At 45.2% G+C, this 27,049-nt stretch overlaps 1 protein-coding gene across 1 annotated transcript; it reads left to right on the top strand.

The window, feature by feature from the left end:
* On the top strand, nucleotides 1–27,049 carry LOC104045021 (organic cation/carnitine transporter 2). Its single transcript, XM_064458278.1, has 10 exons — nucleotides 1–627; nucleotides 9,844–9,947; nucleotides 12,614–12,768; nucleotides 14,054–14,225; nucleotides 15,216–15,342; nucleotides 19,736–19,836; nucleotides 23,043–23,257; nucleotides 24,497–24,679; nucleotides 25,133–25,268; nucleotides 25,858–27,049. The coding sequence occupies exons 1-10, from the start codon at nucleotides 235–237 to the stop codon at nucleotides 25,943–25,945; spliced, it is 1,674 nt and encodes a 557-aa protein (XP_064314348.1). The 5' UTR covers nucleotides 1–234; the 3' UTR covers nucleotides 25,946–27,049.

The following is a 27,049-nucleotide window of genomic DNA, read 5'->3' as shown; positions in this document are numbered from 1 at the left end:
ACGCCGGGAGCCGCCGGGCCGGGCCGAGGTGGCAGCGGCGGCGGTGGATCCCCGGCGGCGGCCGGCCCCACCTGAGGGCCCTCCGCCTGCAAACCCCACCCCCGGCCGCTCCCCCGCCGGCCAGGCCCGGCCCATGGCGAGGCGCTCGGCGGGCTGCGGGGCGGCGCGGGGCGGCCGCTTCCTGCCCGCGCCAGACCGGCCCGCAGGTAGCGGCGGCCGCAGCTCGGCCCCGCCATGCGCGACTACGAGGAGGTGACCGCCTTCCTGGGCGAGTGGGGCCGCTTCCAGCGCCTCGTCTTCTTCCTCCTCAGCGCCAGCATCGTCCCCAACGGCTTCAACGGCCTCTCCATCGTCTTCCTGGCCGGCACCCCCGAGCACCGGTGCGCCGTGCCCCGCGGGGCCAACCTGAGCGGCGAGTGGCGCAACGCCAGCATCCCGCTGGAGCTGCGGGACGGGCGGGCGGCGCCGAGCCGCTGCCGCCGCTACCGCCTGGCCGCCCTCGCCAACTTCTCGGCGCTGGGGCTGCGGCCCGGCTCCGACGTGGAGCTGGGCTCGGTGGAGCTGGAGCCGTGCCTGGACGGCTGGGAGTACAGCCGCGATGTCTACCGCTCCACCATCGTCACCGAGGTGCGGGGGGCGGCGGGGGGCGGCGGGAGCGGGTCCCGCCCGCAGCAGGAGGCGCGGGGGAAAAGCTCACGGTTATCGTAGCCCCGGTTTCTCCTGCACCTCTCCCCGTGGCCTGGGGTCCCTGCCTGGGCATCCACCTGTTGTAAAATCCGTCTGGCTGTGTTTATTTTGAGATCTTTTGTTTGCTTCCACTCGCGAAAGCGGTCTCACGCAGCGCCTTTCCTTAGGCAGCACGGCACGTGTACGGAGACGGCTTCGTCTGGGAGCGGCAGAGGGGCTCGGAGCAAGGGTCAGCACGGTGACGATGGGGTCAGCGTGCTCGGTGGTCCGGAGATGCCTCCTGTTGCTCAGAAGACCAAAAGGGGTTTTTTTGGTTCCTTAAAAAAAAAAAAAAGTTGGGGAGTAGAAGTCACCCTGAGGCAGTATAAGTCACCCCGAGTTGTGCAGGGTGCAGCAGGTAGGAAGCCCTGCTTTGATGCTGTGTCAAAGAGGACTCTGAAGTTTGTGCCCATGATGCCTCTGCCCGGGTCGTGCCCACCACCTGGGTCTCCCCACTCACCTGCCGGGTTCGGGCAGGTTCCTGGCTGCTCAAAGACACCCCTGGAGTTGTGATCAGGGCAACCAGCTGAAGTTGAAGCTGTGCTGATTGTCCCTCTTGTTTCAGGTGGAAGCTGTACAGACCCACATGCGCTGGCTGACTTAAGATAGGAGGAAGTGGATTTTTGAGGAATACTCGAATTTCAAAACACGTATAGGTTTTTTTCAGAAGGCTTACAAACTACTTGGATGCTCCCATTGCCTGTTTGTGCCTGTGGTCGAGTTTTACAGAGCTGGAACTGTATTTGCCTTCATTCCTTTCTTTGCAAAATGGGTTGTGATGGGTGTTTGGATGGTGATGGGTGTGAGTACTTAATGACCATAAGCTGATCTGAGCACAGAAATCTTCCTCGGGAGGACTGGGGTGAGGAAGGGAGCATGGGAGAAGGGCCATGCCAGCACAGGGAGGATGGAAATGATGATGCTGGAGTTGTTGGAAACTTCCCTTGAACATGCAGCAGGGGTTTGAGTGATGCTGACGAGCGGCACAAGGCATTGCCTCTCCTGTTTCTAAAGAACCGCTGTCTTCCTGGGGAGGAAAGCTGCTCTGAATTTCTAGACCCTGGTTGTTGCTGAAATGCGCTGTCGCGAAAGGCTCTTAGGGCAGTGTGAGGCGATGGGCATCTCGGGGCAGTCCCGTTCACAGGTGAACGTACAGGTTTTGTCCCGAGTGCCTTACCATAATGGTAAATTAAATGGCAAATTAAAATGCCTTGAGCTACCAGAGAATCATCAAGGAGTCTTATAATGTATAAGAAACAGGAGCTGCCGACGTTTTGCTGAGGCTCCCCGGCAGCCCTGGCCTGTGGCGTGTGTGGTTTGGCAGATGTTTTGTGTCTGTGGGAGGTAATGTTTGGCTGCCCAGACGTCATGCACTGAGGCAGTATTTTTTTCTCCCTGTAATATTAACGCTTCTGAGGGCATTTTGCAAGAGCTGTGGCCTTTCGCATACTTGCTGGTTTTCGGTGTTAAAGGTGTTTAATTTCTTGGCTGGGTGCTGCTGCTTTTATGATTCACTAATCTTGTGTTTGGTTGCATATCTCTAACTTGTTGAATAATCATGAGGACCTTTGTCCCAGTTTTCCGTAGCCGACAGTGGGAGGGGGAAGGGGAGAATTTTTTTTAAGAAAGCTTTTTGCTGACTCTCTCATGGCTCTAGAGAAAGTCCTCGTTTATGGTTCTGCTTTTCACGGGAGACTTAAAACATTCAGTTCCCTCTCATTTGAAGAGAGACTTCCTTTTCTCACACAGACTAACAACAGAAGGCTGTTATTAGCCAGTCTGTAGTATTTTACCAGCTCCTGTGTAACAAAATCCCTTTCTGTCTTTTACTTTTTGACACGCTGGAGCTCGGGGGACAAGAAAAGCTTTGCTTTGGCTCAAGAAGCCATCTGTGTCATTCTTATTCCTCCGTAAGTCCCATAAAGAAAGAATGTAGGAGTAATAAAGATTCATATGTGGTAGTAAACGGAATAGAAGTGGGGAAATTAAGGGAAAAGGCTGACTTCTGCCAGTCATGTCTGTTTTGGGGCTTTATTAAATAACTGGGAATAGAGTTGAGCAGTGGAGTTAAGAGCATGGGTGGACTAGAAATATGATATAATGAGAAGATGATACAGCAGTCAAAACATTTAAGTCCATACGGGAGTAATTCTTGCATACCAACACGTAAATAGGCACCAAATTTTGTATATGCAGATTCATCCTCAACTTCTAAAAATGTGTTGCATTGTTCATCAATCTGAAATCGGCTCAGTGCAGGCAGCGTCTTCCAGAGCTGTGTGTTCTACGCCTGTTGTGCTCTTAACAAGCTTCAAGGACTGTTTGGTTTTGGGGAGGATGGATGCGCGTGGTGGGAATTGCCAGGTGCCCTGAGGCTCAGCGCAGGGCTGGAGCTCCGACCTGTAAGGACGTGCCGGGAGAGAAAGTTCTGGGCAGGTACGACGGCCCGGAGGTTTCCATTCCCTGCACGCCAGGGATTCAAGTGCCCTGCCGCACTGTCAGACCCCTGTCCCTGAAGATCAGAGGGTTATGCCAGATCTTCAGGACACAAGTGAAGACTCCAGTGGTGACATCTGGAATGGCACAAATGGGTGCTGTGGTACAGCTGTCGAACTAGAGGCTTTGATGTTCGCCCTTCATTGGAAGGCGGAGGGATGTATTGTTTTGCTTTACCAAAATAAAAACACAGGCTCACATTAGACATTGTCATTTCCCCAGGCTTTCCTAGGAGTGGAGCCAGGAGCTGAAGTGTAAATCAAGCCTGTGTCATCCAGGTTCTGCTCTCGCCAAACTCTTCACTAACGTTAGTCACCTCCATTATTTCTCACCTTTTAAAATAGGTGCATCCTCTTTCTTGCTGTAGGTTAATACCTGCTTGTTTTGCTGGCTGGAGTTCTTACTGACAGCTTCTCAGCCCCAGGAGCTGATAAAGTTATGGAAAGACCTTTAGGTGATTTGCAGGTACAAAATCTTAGTATGAATAGTCTTGTCAGAAGAAGGAAAAAAAGTAAGTCTAGTTTTCATTCAATAAGTAAATACAGATGTCTGACAGATGCACGAAAGTACTTCTAAAATGCTGAGGTTTTCAAGGTGTGATTTAAGAAGCACGTAACGCAGGACTCTTCAGAATTGTACAAGTACAGACATTTAGAATCATTAAGGTTGGAGAGACCTCTAAGATCATCAAGTCCAACCGTCAGCCTTGCAGCATAAAATAGGGTTAGTATTATTAAAGAATCACAGGCCTGCAGTTGGTATTGTTAAAACGGAAACAATGCTCTTTCGGAGGTACTGTGGGGAATTAATGATAGGGCAACGTTCCCATTATGCTGGCTTTACTTTTAGATTAAAACTCAGCTCATTTTTCTCCGTTTCTGATGTTAGTGCCCTGTGTCCTTTTTCTCCAGCCATCTCAAAAACGGGATGTATGGGGGAGAGTTAAGTTTCTGAACTGGAATTATAAAACATTTGGTGCTTTCCTTCCTATTCTATGCAAGTTTTACTTCTGTAAAAATCTGAAACAACTACAAGGGGAGAAATTACAAAATATATATATTCTGCTCAGCCGCAGACTTCTGTTTACATTTAGATAATAAGCTTTAATGTAACATCTAGAACTTCTAAGTATTTGGAATATGCAAACGTTATTTTCAGAGGAACGGGTATTTAGTAACACTCGGCTCTCAAGCAGAGAATATTTATATGGGTATAAAAGAAGCCCAGATTCTGAACTGAAGGTCATAAATACTCAGTTGTGAGACTGCAAGATTTTTCTGAAGAACCTGCCTCTTCTTGTAGGAGAGTACAGGATATTGGATTAGCTGCAAAAATTCTTGTTAACATGTTGATTTTAAAAGGAAAATATTAGCACGTGGGACTACCCTGCTTCATTTTTCAGTCACGCCTGTTATTCTCAGCAAAAGAAAACAGTTTAAAAAGAAAAAGAAATAAAGGAGTGGGAGGACATGATATATTGTAGCTGTAAAAATTCCTTTTCCTATAAGGCTTTTCCTTATATACCAGGGGTGTAAGTGAGTAAGGTTCTCAAAGGTTTTATATTTGTCATAGTTGGGGTTTTTTTAGGGTTCTAGTAATGGTGTTAGGAAAGTGCGAGTGCTCCTGCAGTGGAACAGTTCTCTGTAATCTGAGAAACACACTTTTTTTCAACTGAGGTCCTAAATTATAGGGTTGGTGGCCTTGCAACTACTTCTGTAACTTTCCAAACATATTTGGGAGCGGTGTATATTTGGTGGTGGTACGTACTTGTTTGCCGTGACGCCGTATCGCAAGAACTTCGATGTTTTGAAGCGCTCCCCTATAATTAGACTCGCAATTTCCGTGTTACGATGCATTGAAAATATGGGGCAAATTTTATGCTTAAATAGGACAGGCATCTTGTTGTCAGCAGCTAGAATTTTGTTATTTCCTGGTTTGTCATTCTTACAAGGTGATATAGTGGCAGTGAAAGTGAAGCAAGATAAGGGATCTGCATCAGTGTCTGGATGAGAGCCATTGCAGGAATTACTGCTAAGTGATTCATGAAGCGCCAGCTCTCCTTTCGAGGCAAGTGCTGTTCTGCAAGTGCAATGGATGCAGAGCCGGGGCTTGCAAGACTAGTCTTTACCCCTTAATGTTTTGAAGTGCCTCGAGAACTTAGAGGAACAATATTTTTACCTGTGGTATGGCAGTACCTCCAGCTGGACTTAAGGCATCCTCTCTGCCTAAACTTGCCTCTCAGTTTTAGTTTGACACCGTCGTTTTATGCTTTGAAAATTGTTCCACAGTTTGCAGTTTAAAGGATTGGAATAGCTCACCTTGGAGTCTGAATTTCATTGTGATTGGGTTTTGCGTGAAAATTGTAGGGTAGTTTTCTTTTTATATAGAGGTGTTATATTAATGTTCCGTTTAATATTGGAAAGGCGTAAGAGACAATGCAGCAAATGCCAGTCCAGCAAGACTGACACACTTCTACATACTCTGTTTAGTGTAATTCCTGCTAAACCTGCAATAATACTTGTTCAGGTTGTATTGTGATAAAAGGCTGGAAGTTAATAAAATGTGGCTGGGGAGGGTCTTGTGTTTTGGGGGGGCAGGGGAGGCAGGAGATCTGAGGGAGTAATTTAGGGTTTTTATTCTTAGTTTTGTAACTGGGCTTGCCTTATAGCAAGGGATTTGGAGATGTGGTTCCAGGTAGCTGACTCCCCACGTAAGAGATAAAGCAGAACTTGGAAGCGCTCTCCTAAAGAGACACTTAAGTGATGACTGTAAATACGTAGGACTGTTTCGTAGCCTGGCCTCAAACCTGTGCTCAAGAAGCAACTGCTTCAGTCCCTCTCCCTTGTGTTGTCCCCCCACTTCCTCCCCCACGCTGTCTGCATTTTCTGGCTGTCTCCATTGCCTGTCCTCTTTTCCTCATCCCCTCTTCCCACCCATCCTCACCAGTGGCTGGTATCAGCCAGGAATCCATAGTGGAGGTGTGTATCTCACCACAGGACTTGCCTCTGATGCATAAGTAATTATTGCTATTAGGTGTGAGGCTGCTGCTAAAGACATCCCCCCAGCCTGATGAACTGTTCGGGAAGTAGCTACAGCCTAAAGTATCTGCGGCTGTCAGAGTAAGAAGAGAAGCTTAAACTCCAACAGAAGGGTGTCTTCTTCTAAATTTATAATAAAATTGAGTGAGAATTCTCTGTGCCATGCCTTGAGCATTGGGTACCAGCGTTTAGGAGCTCAATGCTTCGCAACATCAGCAGCTGCTGTTTGAAACAAAACTGAAATGGTTTTATCCTGTTCGGAGCCCCGATGCCTTGCTGAGGTTAACCTTATCTCATTCCCTAGGGCAAAGGCCATCTCAGCTAGCAGGCTAACTCAAAGGATACTGAGAATTGAAAATAACACATGATTTTAGAGCACTGGGTCACGGTATACTGTGTCCCAACAGCATGACCAGCAGCAGAATTCAATCAATAACTACTCCCGGGGCACTCTGTCTTTGCGATGCTGGTCTTCTAACAGCGATGCTTCGGTGACTTCTGGGGCAGCGCTCAGCTAGGGGAAGGGTCTGGTAGTTCTGGAAAACCGATGTCACCTTGACTAACAGCCTGTATAGTAGACCTTGTTGGTGAGTCATTAAAAAGTTGAAGACTTCAGCATTCATTTACTGGGGCAAGGGGTAACAGACCTTAAAATCCCTTTGATTTGATTTTTGCGCATCTGTGGAGTCTGTAAATAACTGGTGTTGCACAACCGAGGTAGTTTTCCCTTGGAAATTTGATATTGAAGTTCACTTTGGTGCCTGGTTCAAGTGATCTTCAGCATAACAGCTCCTACCATTGCTTTAGTAGAGCAGACAGAAAAATAAGGTGGTATTCATTGCCACATTTAAAGGACCGATATGTTTCTACCTGCCAACGCTTTTGGCAGAACAGTGCAAAACATTTTAATACCCTGAACTTTTCCAAGCAATGTCTCTACCTCAGACATCTGAAGAAACTGTGTGTTACTGGGCACAAGCGTGCCAGTTGTCTGGAAAGCCAAGTGTTGTGCAGCCTTGTGCCAAAGTACAGCGTGTAAGACAGATGAAAGGAGACAACTAACAGGCACAGGGTGATCAGCTGGAAGATAATGACTGACTTAGTAATGACAGACTATAAGTCACCGAGCCAAATGTTTGGCTGGTTAGATTCTGTTATTGGAGACGTCTGGCTCCGGTAGCTGATACAAAGACGATGCTTTGTGAGCAGGCGAGTCGTTGTTAATGCAGGATTTGTACCGGGAGTGGCATTTGTTGTCCTGGTAAGTGTCATTGTGTGAAGGCCTATGATAACCACCGAAAGCGTTGGCCTGTATCGATTTGATAACAGTCATTTGCTGCATATTTCCAAGGTGCCAGATACATTTTGCTGAAGCTTCCTGGCTGGATTTGCCTCTGTGGTTCTCACGGAATTGCTCAAACTTTCTTTCATCTATAACGAAGTACAGCTTCTGTTGAATAAATATGGATTTAATTATGAATGTTCGTTACAGTTTTTAATCCAGATGATATTGATAACTGTAGTAAGTTGAATCCCTTCCATGGGTGGTCTAAATTTGTTAGCACATTAGAAAGCCATGATTCTGAAGGAAGCTTCTGTAACGATGCATAATTGCCGGTGTTGGGAGGATTTGCTGGAGCACTGCGTTGAGTGCTGGTGTCTGTGCCTCAGGTGGTGTGAGGCTGGGAGGCTTTGGTGAGTAAGTGCAAGAATAACGTTGAGGACTATGAAGTCTGATACAAGGAGAGGTTCTTCAGATGCAAAACCATGATCGGGTTTGTCAAAGGAGAGGTTAAGAAATGACTTGAATACAGTTACACCTTGGGAAAAGGTGCATTTTGTTTGCTCCCATGACCTTAAAAATATAATAATGATGAGAGGAATTCATAAGATAGTCTAAGTGTTGGCAGCTAAAGTTACACAAATGCTGATGGGAGTTCAGCCTGTATGAATGGGCATCATTCGTCACTAGAAAAACTTCCAGTTCTAATTCAAAACTGGATGCTCTTCCATGAAACAAGCCAGGGTTCAGCTGAGTTTTGCCCCGGGGATCTGGGAGCGGAAGGTGCTTGCCGGAGTTGCTAATTTCAATACATGGTTTTTAGTGATCCCGCAGCCTTAAAACGTACACTAGGGTGTAGTTATAGTGTAAGCTGTTAATAGACTGAGGGCCGTGAGATTCCTGGAGTCAAAGGCTTAGCGCTGAGGAGACAGAGCTGGCAAACAAAGCAAAACGCTGGCGTCTCCGTGTGTGGGACCACAGCCGAGGTGGATGGCGGAGCTGGGACACGCAGCAGCTGCAGGGACAGGTCTTACACAGTGTCCAAGTACAAATTAAAACCAAAAAAACCAAGAGGAAAACACTACACTTAATTATTTGTAATTGGGGAGCAAGGGGGATTCATTATTGGGGCCAGGTTGAATATTTTGTTTTCAACCTTTTTAATACAGATTAAAACCTAAAAGTTTCCATCCCTAAAACATCAAAAGGGGCCCTGTGGGAGCTGTTTGAATAACTAAGCTCAGGAGGGTTTGGCCTCACATCAGAAGCATCGGTCGCCTCCAAATTCCTCTCCTGTGGGGCTGCAGCACCCCCTGCCCTCTGCCAGCAGGCTGCGGGGGAGCGGGGCGGGATGGGGAGAGCTCTGGGAACCCCTCCAGTCGCAGCACAGCGGTGAGGTAGGGGATGAGGTCTCCCTGCTGGGTTTTGTCCTTTCTTCTAATATTTACACACTCTCTTTCCCCCAGATAATCAAAATAAAATCAAGACTCTTTCAATAACAGCTTTTGGTGTAGATACAAAAATAACAGGAGTGCGTTTCAAAAACGTCAGACTGAAGGGGGCAGGAGATTGGAAACTATTGCAGTCTCCATTTAATAAATACCTTGTTTTCGTCGTCTTTTTTGTTTTCATTTTGGAAATCTTGGTTTGTTTGGCCTATGTTTCAATTTGTATTCCAAAGATTATAATTTACGTTAGTTGGGTTCCCAGTGAGCAGTGAAGAGTCTCCGGTCTCTCAAAACTGTATTAAAATGTAATGAAGAAGGAAGGTTTTTTTTTCCCTATATTCTCATTTGTATAGTTCAATTTCTCTTAAATTAGAAATGTGAATTTTTAATGGCAAACTTTACCATGTGCAGGGAAATCAAATTTGGGGTCTATTCTCACTCCTTCCAAAACTAGCGGAATTGCAGGAGTTTAAGGGGCTGCAGAGCCTTTGAAAGGGAGCTGAACCGAGCACGTGATGAAATTATTAAGTTACCGTCACTCAGATACGTGTAGGGGAAATACCACAGCCATTGACTGGGTAAAGAAAGCCGCACGGGTCACACCTGGCAGTAGCGCTGGGGCCTCAGCCAGATCGCTCCCGAGGTGGCGCAGAGGCCCTTCCCCTCTGCTGCCCAGCATCCCATCCCCTTATTTTCGTGGAGCTGCATCTGTGCCGTAGTTCAGTAGTTAATTTCTGTAGTGGCGGTTTTCTGTGCAAAGGGTACGCTTTCATCTGGGCTCAGCCAAGGCGTTCAGGAGGAGGGAGGGGAAATCCTGTTTCTTACAAGACTTTCACATTCTTTCTCCCCACAGTGGAATCTCGTATGTGACAACGACTGGAAGGGACCCCTGAGCACCTCCCTGTTCTTTGTGGGCGTCCTGTTTGGATCTTTCATATCAGGACAGCTCTCAGACAAGTAAAGTATATACAATTTGTAAGCAATTCTTGTACGTGAAGCTTGCAATACGCATCTTTCTGCTTACTAACATGGCTTTGTTCTGTAAGTGTCTAATCTGAATGTACACAGAGCAGATGGAGTAAATCTGAAGTAGAAAAGAATGTTAGAAAGATTGTTAGTGGGTGTTATCTTTATCTGCTTATTTTTTTCAGCAAGATGACTTCTGGAGCAACCTGTTTTTATGCCAGAAAACAGGTGTAGGAGATAAATTTTCATCTGGAAAAATCAGATCAATGACATGCTCTTCTAATTACTTTGGACCATGTTCAGAATGTTCCCTGAGGCTTGTTTTCCCTTTGAGATCAAATGCAAAATTCTCTTTTTATAAACACCCACAGCTTCTCCTCCTCCTCATCAAATACAATATCCAAGTCCAATGACCTGTGTTTGTGGAAGCTGCAGAGCACAAATGCTCTTCAGCTGTGCTTCAGAGAAACAAGGCTTTCTTGTTTGGGGACTTTTGTTTTTTTCCTTGCTGTATTTCTAGTCCCAGAGTGCGCTGGCTCGCTTGTTTATCAGTACAAACATGAAAAAATGGAAGACACCACGAATTCCTGTGATGTTGATTTTGGGTTTGGGTTTGCTTTGGTTGTTTGGTGTTTTTTTTTAAATTTTAAAGCTCAATTTTTGTGATTATCTCCCTGAGATTTGCTGTGCTGTCTTCCTGATTCCCAGAGAACAGTACACGGTCCTCTAATTTGCTGTTTTACTTGTAGAGTTTCTATTTCTTTGAAACATAATCCCACAAATCTTGTAGCATCCATTCAGAGCCTTTGCATGGTTCCCTGCTCATCATGTCGGACCAGTCTAGAGCTTGAAGACAGTGATCCTTGAAAACCAACCAGCTCCCCTGGACTTCCCTCCAGAGCCATATGCTGCAGGATTTTTCCAAGCAGATCCCTGAACAGCCCAGTGTTTGCTCTCCCTGTGATCTGGTTTTCTGCCTTGTTCCTCCCCTCACGATCCTGCGTTTCACCATCGCGCAGGCTGTGGCTGCTGCCGACCTTTACGTGCCCAGACAGCTCTCCCTTGTTTGCAAGCGCTGGGTCCAGCAGTGTCTCCCCTCATCAGCTCCTCAGACATCTGTTAGGAAGTAGCCATCAGCGCACTTCAGAAAATTCCCGAGTCTTGTCCCTCCAGCAGGTACTGGAGTGGCACGATGGTCAGTGCCTTTGAACACAAGGCTTCCTCTGGCTGTCTGAAGAAGGCCTTGTTTACTTCTTTCTGATGAGGTGGTCTTCAGCAGACACCCACAGCAGTGCTAGCGTTGGTCTGCCTGCTAATCCCAACCCATAAGCGCTCGGCTGGCTCATCATCCGTCCCCAGGCAGAGCTCCATGCCTTCCAGGTGCTGTCCCGTGTGAGGGGCGATTTCCCCTCTTTCCCCTGGGGAGTCTCCCGCTGCCTTGTCCTGGTGCTGCTGCAGGGCCCGGGTGCTTTGTTCAACAGAGCTCCCAGCCCCTTAGCTGCTCTGAGGGTGCCGGGTATCTTCCACGGTGGCCAACCAGCGGGAGCCGTTCTCCTGGTGCCAGAAGCCATGAGTTTCCCACCTTCACCATCACGGGAGTCTCCTCCTGCAGCTCCTTCGCGTGGTCACCCTGGTCTTCACCAAGTACAGTCAAGGAGGCCACCAGCACAGCTCATCCAGTGGCTCTCGTAGCCACTGAGCTCACGGTCTGGACACCAAGAGCATCCAGCAGCCCGGCGAGGAGACGGCTTCGTCGAGGCTGTGCGCAGTGTTTTGCTGCCGCCATCTGCCCATCTGGTAGAGAAATTCCTGCAGCGAGCCCGAGCCCCGCACGCCGGGCCAGGCGAGACAGTGAGGCTGGCAGAATATTTTGCAGGTTCAAGTAACGGTCTGTTCTTAATGCATTGTGATCTACCTGAGGCTTGTGGCACCCGATGTGGACCTCCCGGTCCAGCCTAACGTCAGAATGGAGTTGTGGGACCCTGCGCTCAGCAGATGTCCTGCCACGGGCTGCAAAGTCTGCTTGCGGGGCAGAGCTGCCCAGGCCAGGGCATCGGCACTAACTCTCCGAACAGCTTGATGGGTTGGGTTTAATATAATTTCTTTTCTTTCTTTCTTTTTTTTTTATTAATAATTCATCAATAGAATTGCTAGAATCCCTTAAATTGGTTCATTTTTTTACCAAGTGGAATGAAGACTGCAGTGTGGCATCACTTACTGATCGTAGCATCTTAGAACCTGAGTTTTACTTCTCTTTCAGAAGTTTCCTTTCTTTCTTTTTTTTTTTTACCCATGCTGATCTATGTCATGAACAGCTCCTGAGAGGGGAAGGAGCACTTAATACTCTTGCATTTTAAATAATTTGCTGCCGATGATTTGTGTCCCAGCTTATTCTATCCGCAAGGAAGGAATAGTGTTCTAGCACATACCTAAAAGCAACTTAACTAGCAACCCTTGGAATATTATTTTCTCTTGGCTAGTGGAGTTCTTGGTGTATTTAGAATAGTTGTGCCTGTGTCACATTTCCTGAACCTGCTTTTTGCAGATGTTTTGTCTCTCCCTAAGTATGCATAAAAGTAACCTCATTTTCCTGTTTCTGAAGATGTCATTCATGTTATTGTATAATTTATTTTTTTTTTCCCTTCTGCCCATGGAAGGTTTGGCAGGAAGAACGTGCTGTTCGCGACTCTGGCGATGCAGACTGGCTTCAGCTTCATACAGGTCTTCTCTACGAGCTGGGAGATGTTTTCAGTGTTCTTTGTGCTGGTTGGCATGGGACAGATCTCGAACTACGTGGCAGCATTTGTTCTCGGTATGCAAGTCCTGCTGGGCACAGTGTGCGTTCTTTAGTCTTGTGCTTTTCCTGCTCCTTTTCATTACTGGCTTAGGGTTGATTTGTTTTGCCAAGCGACACTGTTACGAGTGTGTCCTGACCATGCATGGATAACTCGTGCTCTCCTTCGAAGTTTCCGGTTGACAGAAGTGCAATCTGAATTAAATCTGTGGCTTACCATCCTCAAAAGGCAAAAAAACTCAGAGATTGATTATTCAAAACAAAATCTGTCTTCCAGTTGGAAAGATAAGACATGATTTTTCATGGATTTGTGTTGTCTGTTTTGGGGCCTAAATGCACAATTGATGTAAAAACTTGTACAGGGGGAAAAAAAATCAAGTAAGTGTTATAAAGTCTCCTTAAAACAGCCTATAGCAAAAAATGAAATGGCATAATGATTCCTGCTTGGTATATTTTCAATTTAACTAAGACCGTATTTGATCAGATGAGAATGTGATTTATCTTATGAATCTGAGATTTTTAAAAAATCAGGGCTTTTCTCATTAGTATTATTTACAGTGACCTCAGATGTTGGCAAGAAGTCCCTTTTGGGCCAAAGAAGAGCAGCGCAGCTGTGAAAACAGCATTTAGCTAACCTCACTGCAGACATCCTGCTGCAACTTCTGTAATCTTCTTCCGTTTCTGTGGAAATGAGGAATATTACAGCTCTTACAACGTCTCTTGATTTGCAGGTCCCAGGGAGCTTCAAAGGGAAGCATTGGCCCGTTAGTGCGTTTAATTCCGCTGCCGGTAGCCTGGCCGTTGTTAGTGACCCTCCACGTGCGTGCGCCAAAAGACTGCAAGATTTTTGGCTAATAGCGAAACAGTCCTTCAGAAGGTGATACGGGTCAGGAAGCTAATTTAGGCATCTCTGAATTATCCTTTAAAGAAGCTTGTCTCTCTCCGTCGGCTGGAGAGGACCCTGTAGGGATCAAGCTGAGGCTGAGTGTTGTGAATGTTCTGTAGTATGTCGGGTGGTTTTAGCTCCTCAAGTGAAATGGGAGATTCTAAGAACATAGAATTATAGAAGTATTAGTTAGTTTGAGCTACAGAAATACCGTATGGCCTGGTTCTCTTCCTTCTCTGTTTACCTGGGTTGATGCAGGAGCACTGCACGAAGCAGATCCGCGGTGCCTCTAAAATGGGATGGCAGAGCGCGCGCTGTACTGTAACTACCCAGGGCAGCGCGTTTCCAAGCCAATCAGAGGTATTTTTGGCCGCTATTAAGTTAAAATACTAATCTTCACTCTGTTGTTTCGAACAGGCACAGAAATCCTTGGCAAGTCAATCCGTGTGCTGTTCTGCACGCTAGGCGTTTGCATATTCTATGCATTTGGCTACATGCTGCTGCCACTGTTCGCTTACTTCATCAGAGACTGGCGGATGCTGCTGCTGGCACTTACTTTACCCGGGCTGCTCTGCGTCCCGCTCTGGTGGTGAGTATAACTAGTTTAAAAGACTTCAGTCTTTAGAAGGTCCTGTCTGCAGATTTTTAAGATTCAGACTCCAAGCCAACCAGCCTCTGCCGATGAAATTCAGGAACAGGCAGGTGAAGAACGGGCATTGTGTCCTTTACTCTTCCCAGTCGTTTAGCTGCAAGTCCATAGCTTTGCAGGTGATCTGAGTCATGCCTGAAAAGCCTATTCTTCGTTTTCTGTAGGCTTCTATCAAATTAAGCGATGCATGTGCGAAGGAAAAAAATAAAAGCAACAAAACTCATCCTTCTGCCCCAGCTGAAATCCATGAACTTTTAAGAGTAGGCCTGGACTAAGGGCAGAAGGAGAAACCAGTTGTTTTGGGAAGCTGGGCAATACTAGGGTGACATAGACATGACGAGCTACAAAACAGTACTTGCACATCTGTGAGAGTTCTGTGTTCTCTTCCATATTGATGGGATACTACTTTTAGGTGGAATGCAAAGTTTAAACAGTCCACACGGTGGTGGTGTTTCTTCACTTACACTAGCATTTAGGTTCCTGATTCCATCCGGTTTCTCACAAAGTTGAATGGCTCAGGCGAATTCTACCTTCTGGCTTGCCTTTATGCGACAGTATTTACAGTTACTAATTTTATAGGTGTTATCCTCAAAGGATACGCCTCTTAATGTACAGCGTGCTGCTCGTGTATTCACGTTTCTGAACTTCTTTTTAATTAAGCTGTTTTCCCATACTTTGAAGGTTTTGGTTGCTCTTTTTTTCCTGAGTCATTGCTTATTTCTTTAGTATTTCTAAAATGCACAAACGCCTTTTAGCTTGCTCTTTTTCAGTATGCTAGTCTGGTCTTGTAAATCTGATTTGTTGTCGTTGCTTTAATGTCTGCAAGACATGCAAGTTTCCAGCTCTTTGTGCCTGGAACAACGTGTGTTGGTGCCTGCAGCAGTGCTTTCGGTGGAAATGCAGGCTAGTTATTCTGAACCTCTTCTGCAGGGTCATTCCAGAATCTCCACGGTGGCTGATCTCCCAGGGGAGATTTCAGGAGGCAGAAGACATCATCCGAAAGGCTGCAAAAACTAACGGCATTACAGCCCCAGATGTAATACTTGACCCTAATGAGGTAAGATTCATTCAGCAGTCCAGTTGTTTGCCGGACCTATCAATGGCCACGTAAAGTGATTAATTTCCGGACATATGAATTGAGTTATGCCTGCAGTGTATTGTGTACTGCTCAAATGGGTAAAAGATCGTCCTTTTCCTGAAAAGCAGAATACCCTTTCCCAGCTTCATTAAGATTTGCAAAGCCCATGCTGTCCCATTCCCCTGGGAATGCCAGCGTGCATTCTAATGCAAACATCTTTTTGATCTGGTTTACAGCCACCTTTTTGCTTTTAAACTCTGGTTTAGGGGGGAGGGTAATGAATTTGAGATGCCTATTGCTTTGTGATCTAAATTCTTGCGCTGTCTAGATTTTATGCTTGCGCAGTCTAATATGGTTCTATAGAAACCTAACACGGGACTAATCCTGGGCAGTGGCAGTGGAAAGAATGTCATTCTAGTTCAATTCCATATTCAACTCCAATTTCTACTCCATGTTAAGGAGATCAAAGCTTGAGCTCTGTTCGGGTGGAGTAGTGAGCAGTATCTTTTCTTCCCCCATCGGTTTCTTCCAACATGTTCTTGTTTCCTCGAGGTATCCCCCACCTTTGTCTGAGTTGTCGGTGACCTTAAGAAGCAGAAGCAGTTCCACACCCATTCAAACATCACCTCCAAAAGTCAGACAGACAAACAGTTTGCATAATCCAGGAGAATGGGCACCTCTCTAGGCACTTCTGTAGTGTGTCTGGGCAGTTGCCTAACTGTGTTCTGGGTGACAATCGACATTGTCTTGTCATTTACGTGAAAATACCTCGTATGTTCGTGTGCTTTGCAAGGCATCTGTGCTAGACTGCGGAAAATGGTTAGCCATTAAACTGTAGTGTGTTTGCTATTGATATTGAAACAGCTTCACTTAGGTTGAAGCTAGCTGAGGTGCAAACAAGCCTGTTTGTCCAGACTTATTTGTAGATAGTAGGACAGACATCCTGGTCTTACTGGAATAGAGTAAGAATGCAGGGAAAACCCAGACCTTCTTATAAATAGCGTTTTCCCTGGATTTTCATTAGAACAAGCTTTTTTCCCTGTTTGTTTTTTTTTTCCCTTCTCATGCTGTAGGCATGAAAACTTGCCCATTGCCAGCACTACAGCAGGAGAACGGAAAATAAAGTCTGGCTCCAACATCTGTTTAAGGTCACTGTCCCTGGAATCCTCCACCTCCTGTTCTTAGAAAGAAATACTGATCTGTTTGCCATCTCTGAATGGGGCTGGCTCACGGAGCAGCAGAAGGCAGGGGCAAGAGTAGGGGTGTTGCCCCGGAGAACAAGGACGAGGGGAAACGCTGCCTTCTCAGCAGGGTGGGCTGGAGTACCCGCTGCTTATTTACAGATAAATCATTGCACGTCAACTTTCAGAACCACAGATTAACATTCTGACACTGAAAGGAAAATGAGCTCGATGAACAGGCACTGTTTAAATGCAGAACTCCTGTCCATCTTTTTACCTTTTCAGGGAAAAATAATGCTGTGACCAAGAAATCTGTGCAAAGCTTATCTTCATCAGTGGTCTGTTTATGCTGTTCTTTTGTTTGCTTGCTGAAGAGCTGCAAAGCAGAAGCCTCACAGCCTCCCTTGAGTCTTTAGGAGGCATGTTTACGCTGCAGAGAGGTTCTCAGAAATCCGGCTGGCCCTTAGCCCTCATGCAGTTGGAACATGAGTTGTGGATGGAGAAGCAACCTGGGCTTCTGTTTGGAGTATTCCTCGAGCCCAAGCAGCTGGAGAGCACCACCTGCAACGTTTAGACCCCAGAGATTTCCAAACCAGTTAGGATCCAGCAGGTGACTGGTGGCAAACAAGCTGCGGAGGGCGAATAGGGCCTGGTTGGCTGAATTATCCTCTCTGAGGGAGACAGAAATGTTTGGATGATAGATTTAACTTCAAATCGTTGCTTTACCCTTCCTGCCCTTCTCATAGCTCTTTGTTCCCGTCCTGTTAAGGATTATGTTGTCAGCTAATCCAGCTCCTAAAAGGCAGGGTCTTTTTTTCTCATCATCTGCGACTCTCTCAGCATTACTGTTCCTGGTTTTGTTTTGTGGTTTGTTTGGTTTTTCTCCTTTTTTTTTGTTTCCTGTTTGCTGGTTTCTTGGCAACGAATAGTGGCAAAACTGGAGAGTACTTAGGAAAGATCATGTGATTTATGAGAAAGGGCTGTGAGCTGTAAAGCTGACTGCAGTTTGTGTGGTGGGAGGTTTGGTTTCAAGCAGAGTGAAAGCCTTCTAATCTGAACAACTACTTGCCTTTCGTAGAATTGAAGATTTATGCAAATACACAGAAGTTTGGCATGCACAAGCATCAGGCTGCTATTGTATCCTCCAGGTCTTCAGCACAAAACATCACTCAGAAAGAATTTTCACCTGACTGCAGGGGTTACATAAACTTCATGTTCCCATTAGCTCAGATCCAGTTTACAAGACACCAAGGAGATAATGTACGTGTTTGAGTTGAGGGGCAAGAGTTAAGGGCCCCAAATCAGCGCCCGGCAGCTAGCTTGCCAAAGAAACATCACTGAGTGTGGAAGAGAGGTTGGTGAGGAATTAAGCTAAGCTAACGGTTGCTATTGTGTCTTTATTGGCGTGTTGTGTCCTGTAATACATCCAGCTGCTTCTGCTGGACCAGCCTGATGTTTCAGGGGGAAAAAAGTATTACAGAGTAGAGGATGGTGTGTTAGGCCAGGCGTAAGAGTTCAGAAAGTTTATAGTAGTGATTAATTGCACTATTTTGAAGCTACAGCCGTAGTTTACTTTTATTGGTAACCATTTGCACATACCATGGAGGAGTGCACAGTGCCACCAAAAGGCATTCAGTCTTTAAACATATTAAAATTTAATTTGACATTCTCAGGTCACGCTGACTTAAAAAATGAAGGGAGGAGGTAAACTTTCTATACAGTTTATTGTGTTTGCCATAGTAGAGGTCTGTCAGGCAAGAGTGATTCTTCTAGTTGTGGAAAGAGAAGTCTTCGCTTAAATACTGTGAGGTGTTTTGACAGCTTACAATGCAAAAAGTGGCAAAATTCAAAATATTTCAGTATTACCTTTTTTTCATTTGATAGTTTTGAGCTGCTAAGATGATGCTTGTTTGTTCCTTGCTTAGATTTCTAACTGTTGATAGAGTCACAGATTCAGATAGATATAAAATATCCTAACAGAAGAAAAGAATATCTGTGGAAGATTGTAAGAGCAAAGTCTTGTTAATGTTCTTACTGTAAGACTATTAAAAATACCATTAAATTGATGAGTAATTAGCCTGTGAGAAATCCTGAAAACACCCTGTCTTTTGCAATAACAAAAATATGACATGTCTAGAAAACTGTGGGTTTCAGCCGTATAGTGTTGCTTTATCAGAGTTGATAGTTTTAATCAATGGAACTCATCCTCTTAAATCACCTTTTACATATTTTGAAAAATCTCTCCCTTGTTACTCCTTGTTAGGGGTCAAATTAAAGTCCTAAATTTTAAAAAAACCAAACCCAACCTTAAATTCTTTCCTTTTACACAATCTTATCAAGCACAAAACTTGTTTGCATGCTTCATGGATGAATATCTTTGCATTGTTTATATGCAAGTGGTTTTATTTTGAGGAGCTGGGAAGTTCCAGGGGGGAAAGGAGAAGTTTATTGTCTTTTTGCTTATATCCTTTAGAAGAAGGTCTCAAAACCAGACTAGATAATGATGGGGACTCTTCAGCTCTTTGGCCAGTTAGTCTCAATTTAAATACGTTATTGTTAGGTCCAGCATGAGGAGTCATTTACTGAATCTGTCCTGCTGCAGTTGAATCTTGTTATTTCTTGCCTTGTCTGCAGCGGATGTAGAGGGCAGCTTATAACTTTTTATGCTGGTCTTTGAAGACCATTCTTGGTCTTTTAAGACTCCCTTGGTCTTCTGGCTCTTAGGCTAAATAAACCCTTTGCTTTCAGACTTCTACAGATACCGTTTTAAAATGTCGCATCATCCTCGTTGCTCTCTTCTTGTCTGGGTGCCGATGATTTGCATGACGCTCAAGCTGCAGTCTTCTCAACTGCATATAAGAGCCCTGCCAGTAGTGACACATAAATCAAAAATTAATGCTGTTGCTTTATAATTCAAGTATAAAAGTAACAATAAGCAGTTGTTTTATGGAGCCTCAGGCAGAGAGGATTATTACAAATTTCAGCCTAAATTTTAAGTGCCTTTAAATTAGGGAAGAGCAACTACTTTCACAGGTAGTTGGCTCTTACGGCTTACATGTGTTTGGTTGAAAGTGAGGGTCCTTTGCAGCATATCCAAATACTGATGTGTAAGTTGGGGGGTGACACTTATTTTCACAGCAGTTTTGCTTGCAGGAAGTTAATGTTCCCATGGTTGGTTTTTTGTTTTCCAGCTGCAAGATCTGAATTCCCAGAAGCAACAGACGTACACCATTTTGGATCTAATGAAAACCCGAAATATCCTAACTATCACAATTATGTCAGTGATTCTTTGGTAAGCAAGTGTGTGGCTCGGGAGCTTGAAAGCACAAAAGCAGCAAAACAATTAAAAACTGCCCTTTGAACACTAAGGTATTCTGAAGAGATACAGACAGAAACAGCTGAAAAACCAGTGACCTGCCTGCTGAAGCAACAAAATTCTGCTACGTAGGTTCTTCATTTCAGTAACAGTCTAGAAACACATCTGGATTGTTATTTCTTTCTGAAGCGGTTGGGCGTATCCTGAACCGAGCAAGAATCAGATCAGCTGGCAGTGATGCGTGGGAATCCTGCCTGATACTGGTCCTTGGGGAGTCCTCATCTGACTGTAACAAAGTCTTTTAAGGGGAATGAGTCATGCTTTGTCCCCCAGTCAGAGAACTGCTGCCCAGGGGTCTGAACGCAGCGATGCCTGACTTACGGGGAGAATCTTCACATCTCTTCTGTATTGTCTCTTAAAGGGGTAAAGCTGCCTTTGAAGTCCCAATCTGAGATTTCCATAGGCTTTCCTGCTAGCTACTCTGTCCACCTGCCATCTTCAGCCTGGTTTTGCACTACCTGGAGCCATACTGTATGCTCAACTTGATTAAATGGTTGCCATTTTCCTTTACTGGAAATCTCAACCAAGCTATAATTGCTCAGAAGAGAGAAAATGGAGAGGGTAGCTTACAGCCTGCCAGAGGCTGTAAAAGTGAGGTTTAATTAGTGCATGTACCTACAGTGTCCTTACCAAGAAGGTCCCTCAGTGCTTTGGAGATAACTAAGTGTGCTGCCTTACTGAACGATGTTCCTGTGCTTTAGTGAGGCAAAGCCTTGGAGCTCAGTCCGCTGAGCTGCCAGCGCGTACGAGCTGATGTGGCTTTTTGGGTCGAAGGACTTGGCTAGTATTTAAGTGAGGTTCCTGTGTCCATCACCAAGCACAGTGCTACAAACACACTGAGCAAGGAACTTAAGCAGAAGATGGCTCAGAAAAGAAAAGTAACGTTGGTTCTTTGTGGACATGTCGGTATAGTTTCCATGCACTGTTGTCTTACTTCCAAGTCCAAATGCTGACTCTCACCTTTAATTGGAAGTGAGCTAGAGAGCTGACACTGCTCTCCTCATCTGCTTGGAGTAGATCAGTAGCAAGTTCCTAAGCACAGGCAATTTTGCCTGTGTGGTTGTAGAAAACATGCAAAACCTGTTTGAACAGCATTTCTGGTAAGACAAAGCATCTGAGAGAAAGAGTGTGATGTGGCAGTATGTAATCCATTCCATATGCTGAAGGGCTTCTTACCACATGACAAATGAAGCCTTATGATAGGCAGAAAGAGTTGAACACGTGCAACCGGCTTACACAATCTTGCCTCCTCTTGCAGAAAAGCATTCACTTGATTTGGGCAATTTTTCCACTGTTTTTACCTTGCATGTCGGTTTTCTAACCTCCTTTTACTTAATTTCCCAAAATGTAAAGCATCCTGTGCTGACCCACGGCAAGGTTTTTCAACCCATAGTATACCGATGGTATATTCTGCTTTATGAATTGAAAGATGTTGTAACAGAAGCTCTGTAAAAGAGGGTGGCTGCAGACAGCCGTATATCACCTTTACATGTTGCTGAGTGCATTGTTAATTTTAAGTGGCAGGCCTTTAAACTAATCTCTTTGCTGGGCGTGCGTCAGGGAGGAGATAGTTTGGCTTCTCGTCACCCTGGGATGTGTAACTACCCCAAAAGTTTTCCTAGAATATGTATAACTGCATCAAGGTTTGCCGATGTGATAAGCTAAGGCAAACTGCTACTGCAAGTGAGCTCCAGCCAGCGTGGTTTGTTGTATAGAACAGCAGCTCCTTGGAGCACAGGGCTGGGCGTATCGCTCAGCGTCGTGGAAAACACTGTGTAACTGCTGTGGAGAAGAATAGCTTTAGCTGGCAGGGCACACACAGCAGCAGGGGCGTTACCCTCAGCTGTATGACTTCTTACCTTCCCAGGTACACTGGGTAGTTTATTTTAAGCAATTGGACCGTGAAAGCTCTTTCCATGTGAAGTGAGGAGGAGGAAGAGCTAATCTTTGGTCAGTGATCCACTTCGTGCTGTGTGGTGGTCGTGCTCCGGGTTCTGTTATAATGTAGGTGCTGAAGGATATGAAGTGCTGAGCGCTCTGTGCCTCACCGTTGCACCTGGACACATCCTGACCCCAGTGCCTGTTATTTCCTTGTTTGCCACGTGTTACTTACGAGTGAAGTATAACCCTCTCTTCCCAGCATCTCCCAAGGCATGGCAGGATTTGTCTCCAAGGCCAGTCGTGTGTTCCCAGTGATCACGTGGAAGCCAGTTCTCATCTGGCAGTGGCACGGTTACGATGGCAGCATTCCCAGCCACCAAGCTCTGCCCTGCTACACTGACCAGCCCAGGCACCAAGCCATGCAAACGTGACTTGGACGCTGCCCAGCCAGCTTGGGGCATAGCAGAGAAAATCCCTGATTGTTTGGGTCTGCCAGGGTGCCATACTCCTCCTCTCTGACTTTATATGCAAAGCTCGGAGGGTAATGACCCAGAAACAATGTTCTCCACCCAGAGCTCCCTGGTAAACATACTGAAAAGCTAGTCTAGGCCGCAGCAGCAGTAAAATTCAGTAGCCCAAACTTTCAGGCTAAGGCTATAACTACTAGTAATAGGAACTGCTGTTATCACTGCATTGTGAATGATTATCACTTATCTCCCAGGGATGACGTGAAATAGGGTGGCATACATGAGAAGTAGTCAGCCCCGCTCCATCAGCACGACTAGCAGAGATAAATGAGGTGTCTAAAAGTGACAACCAGAGCTTTCTTTCAAGGTCTGAATGAGAGCGGGATGGGCAGTTGCAAAGTCATGCAATGGCATCAAAAGAGAAGTATGACCACGACAGCTGCAGGACCGTCCAGCCCTGGTGGGCTCATAGGCTGTGCCTCAGCAAGGCTAGCACCAGCTCTGGGGTTACCTGATTGCGCTAATGCTGAGTAGGATATATATTTTTTAAAAATCTGTTTTATTCCTTGAAGTCAAGAGAAAGTTAAAAAGCATCAGCGCTGTGTCATTGTCACCTTGCTCTTTCTGAAGTCAGCACTTAAGATGCTTCAAAGGTGGAAGAATCTGGCAGGTGCTGGATTTGCTTTACGGAGTGATTTCTGTGCTTGACAGAGGTTCGTGGCAACCTCAGGAAGAAGAGAAAATTGTTTCATCCTGTTATTCCGCTTCTTTCAGGATGATAATCTCTGTTGGTTATTTCGGACTTTCTCTCGACACACCTAACTTGCACGGAGACGTCTACGTGAACTGCTTCCTCTCGGCAGTGATTGAAGTTCCAGCCTACATTATTTCCTGGTTGCTGCTTCGAAATCTCCCTCGACGGTATTCAATGGCCGCTGCGTTATTCTTGGGAGGCTGTGTTCTTCTCTTCATTCAGCTGGTGCCTTCACGTATGGAATCGTTAGTTGATCTCAAATAAGTATGACAGGTTAAGTGCAGTACTGTGCACTGGGCAGATGTGGAGGAAAAGTGTCCTGAGGGGCCTAAGTACAGATACTCGTTCCCTCTCTCTGCCCCTCTTCCTCGGTTCTCGGCGCTGCTGCACGGGGAGCTCACGCAACCTCTCGGTTCAGATAGACGCTTTGGCTTTGTGGTCTGTTGGGACCAGCTCTGTAGTCCAGTTTTGCTTTAATGTATATCCCTGGCAAGGTGCCCTGGTGAGGTCCAAGTGTAAAGCCAGGACTAAACCAACTAGAATGTGGTAGGCGGAGGTTACCAAGAGGCTGCAGAGCTTACATCCCAAAGAGCTGTAAATGACTCACTTTGTGGCTTGTTTAAACAGTTATATTCGAGGGAGGAGTTGTGTGTTTTGCTTATCAAAAATGCTTGTACTGAATTAGTTTTGGTAGTTGAACTGCCATGTTTGGCAGCTGGAAAGGAGGACAAAATAACACGTATTGGATGGCAAACCATATGTATCTTTAGGCCAGTTAGATTAAGAGGGTTAAGGACTCTTACTGGTAATGATGTTGAATATGATGGGGGGTGTTGTTGCTTAGCACTTGTTTACATATCAAAGAATAAACAAGAGAATGCACGAGGAGCGCCTTGCTTAGTTTGTACAGGTAACACACGTGTTGCATTCTCTTCCTCCAGCCCTTTGAGTCAACTGGACACTGATATGGTCCATCTTGATTTTCAAATCTAACTGTTCCAGTTAAAGTCAGCCCGGCTTCCTATAACTACATTGACTTGTAGCTGGGAATGTTAATGAGCAACCAGAGCAGGAAACAAAAAAATAACTTGTTTCAAATGTTTAACTTTGTTCACCTTATTAAAAAGGGATATTTGGCATTGTTTGCAATCGCAGAGATCTAGCCCCTGAAATCGGAGAGGACCTCTGCAGTTTGTACTCTCTTCTCTTTATTTTTCACTTGGCAGGAAGCCCCATTCTCAAGGAAATGAAAATGTTGAGCCCTAGTTGCTTAAAAACAACAACCCCCACTCCCCCCCCCCCCCCCCCCCCCCCCAAAAAAAAAAAAGTTGCCCACGCCTGTAGACACATACAGAGAAAAAAAGACTCCAGATACTGGAATTCATTTGACATGAGTTACACAAACACAATGGAACTAAAAGATACGGTGAATTTTCAGAGCTTTATTGAAATCCTTACTGCCTTTTGATTTCAGATATTCGTGCGCTTTCTATTCTACTGGTGATGTTGGGGAAATTTGGGATCACATCTGCCTTTTCAATGGTTTATGTTTACACGGCTGAGCTCTACCCAACAGTAGTGAGAAACATGGGAGTGGGAGCAAGTTCCATGGCCTCTAGGCTGGGCAGCATCCTCTCGCCTTACTTTGTTTACCTCGGTAAGTTAACTCGTCTGTGCCCGTGCTGGGGGGTGGAAAGCGATGCTTTTTGCCCAGATCAGTGTCCTGCCTCTGGGGGTCACTGGGATTTGCTGACTTCTTTGTTTCCAGGTCCAGGTGTGTTGTGAAACTGCAGGTAAAAATGGGGTCTCAACATCTCTGAACAATGCTCGTAACATAGACACATTGTGGTTTATGCCCTGTCAAAGAGGTGCTCTGAAGACTCGCGATCTTACTCAATTGGGACGGCTCGTATAGATACCATTTCCCCGTGTCTTGGGTTCCTAAAACAGCTTTTAAAGCAACATATGCTTTGAATGCCAGCCTGTGAGGGGGGTTGGTTTGGTTTTTAGTGAAAGCATTAAATCTTACACAGCTAAAGCCCTGTAGTTAGGTGCAAGCATCATTGGAGGCTGAGAGCTGATGCTAGCTGCTTTATTATTATTCTGCTAGGTGCCTATGATCGATTCCTGCCTTACATCCTCATGGGGAGCCTGACTGTGTTATCAGGAATTCTGACTTTATTTCTGCCAGAAAGCTATGGTATGCCTCTTCCGGACACAATTGAGCAAATGTTGGTGGTGAAAGGGTAAGTGTCGCCCTCTGATCTTAACACATCTGTTCTCTGTTCTGAGAAAAGAAGTGGACTTGCCTAGGTATTGTCAGAGGGAGGGGCTGGTTTCGGTAGCGGAGTTAGCGCTCTGCTGAAGGTGTAGGAGCTTGGCTGGAATCCTGGCCTCTGTTCCCAAGCGTGTATGTTCGTACGCACATCTTTCTGCTCCAAATTTATCTGAGGACTGAATAAAAGGTGCATATGAGGAATGCATTTGTAAAAGTGTATTGCTTTATAAACATATAGGGACACTTTGTGGGTTATAATCTATCTTTCTATGTTCAGAAAAGTCGTGTAAGTACTGGTGAAGGGCTGAACTCTTTCAATTTGGTTCAGCTGGCCTAAAAAGTCATCAAGAGCATTTGCCCTTTTGCCACAGCTCGGACTGAAGAGGGCACATAAGCATACACCTGGTGTAAGATTCGTCTGACTGAAGTCAGCAAGATATTAAAATTAGGAGACTTTAATGTCAAATAGGGCTCAGGATATCAAAGATCTTTTTTCTCTGTAATCTTTTTTTTAAGTTGTTTTCTTTTTTCTTTCTTTTCTTTTTTTCCCCCCCCAGATTAGAATACAGGCCTGCGTCTAGTAGCACAAGGGATTCCAAGGAGGAAGAAGAAAATCCAGAGATTTTTAAAAGCACAGCTTTTTGATGGAACTCCTCCATACTTCCCAGCGGACTGAAAGTTAAATGGACTTCTCTTCTAAAATTCATTCTAGAAAGGGCTAGTGGCAACACTTGGTTTCCTGTAATTTTAACCTTATTTATTAATTTAAACACTGTGTTCCGTACATTCTCTTTTTTTACGAGCATAAATGCTGTATAGCCTTCACTGAGATTTTTCAGCCACGCTTGGTTTAATGCATTAGTACCACGGAACAGTATCTGATCAATCCTTTGTAACTTGTAGTGTATAGTTTAGCTGAAAGATACTTGAAAATGAGTTCAAGGGCTGGCAGGGTACCTGGATTCCTCAGTGAACCTTCTCCAGAGCTAATGCACGTCAAGAAGTAAAACTTGCCAGAAAAACCTGCTAATTGGTTTTGATGCCTTGACTTCTGTCTCTGGACAGGAAACTTATTTATTATAGCGAAGGTTATGAGAACGTGTCTCTCTGCAGTCGTACTCAAATGTCTTTGTACGTGCCGAATTTGTTAGCAAGTTCAGAAAGATGCAAAGAAAGAGTTTGAGAATTAATTCTAACTAGATAACTTGTTTTAACTTGACTCAACATAAATGGAAAGGATCGTCTTGCACAAAGTATTTGTAGAACTGGAGTTTTGCTCACAAAATTAACTCGATTTCAGTGCCGGTTTTCAACCGTACCTGTGTGGCGAAGTTGTTTACATCTGACCTCGGATGTGGCCTGTTCCCGGGCCATATTTATTTTAAATGGTGCAAAAGGTTTCATCTCTGTGTGGAGGGAACGGTGTTAGTTTGGGGTTCTTCCATTTCGCTGTGTGTTGGAAACTTGATGTCTGAACAGTTGTAACGTCTTCTGTGCGATTTGGATGATGGAAACAATTCTGTCTTCTGTGCTTTGCACACAATTGATATAATTAGAGCTAAATTTTTATGTTAATCCATGGCAGTGCATTGACCTCGTGGTGGAATGTGCTGAGAACAAAATTCAGAATACGTTTCTCAAGTGCCAACTGTACAATTGCTGTGAGGGCTGTTATTTCATTTAACTCATCTAATCAGGGAAGTGTTTTCAAATTGTCCTTAAAAAAAAAAACAAACCCAAAAACAAAAA

Source organism: Phalacrocorax carbo, chromosome 8 (assembly GCF_963921805.1).
Source record: "Phalacrocorax carbo chromosome 8, bPhaCar2.1, whole genome shotgun sequence".
NCBI lineage: Eukaryota > Metazoa > Chordata > Aves > Suliformes > Phalacrocoracidae > Phalacrocorax > Phalacrocorax carbo.
This window is presented reverse-complemented; position numbering and strand designations above follow the sequence as displayed.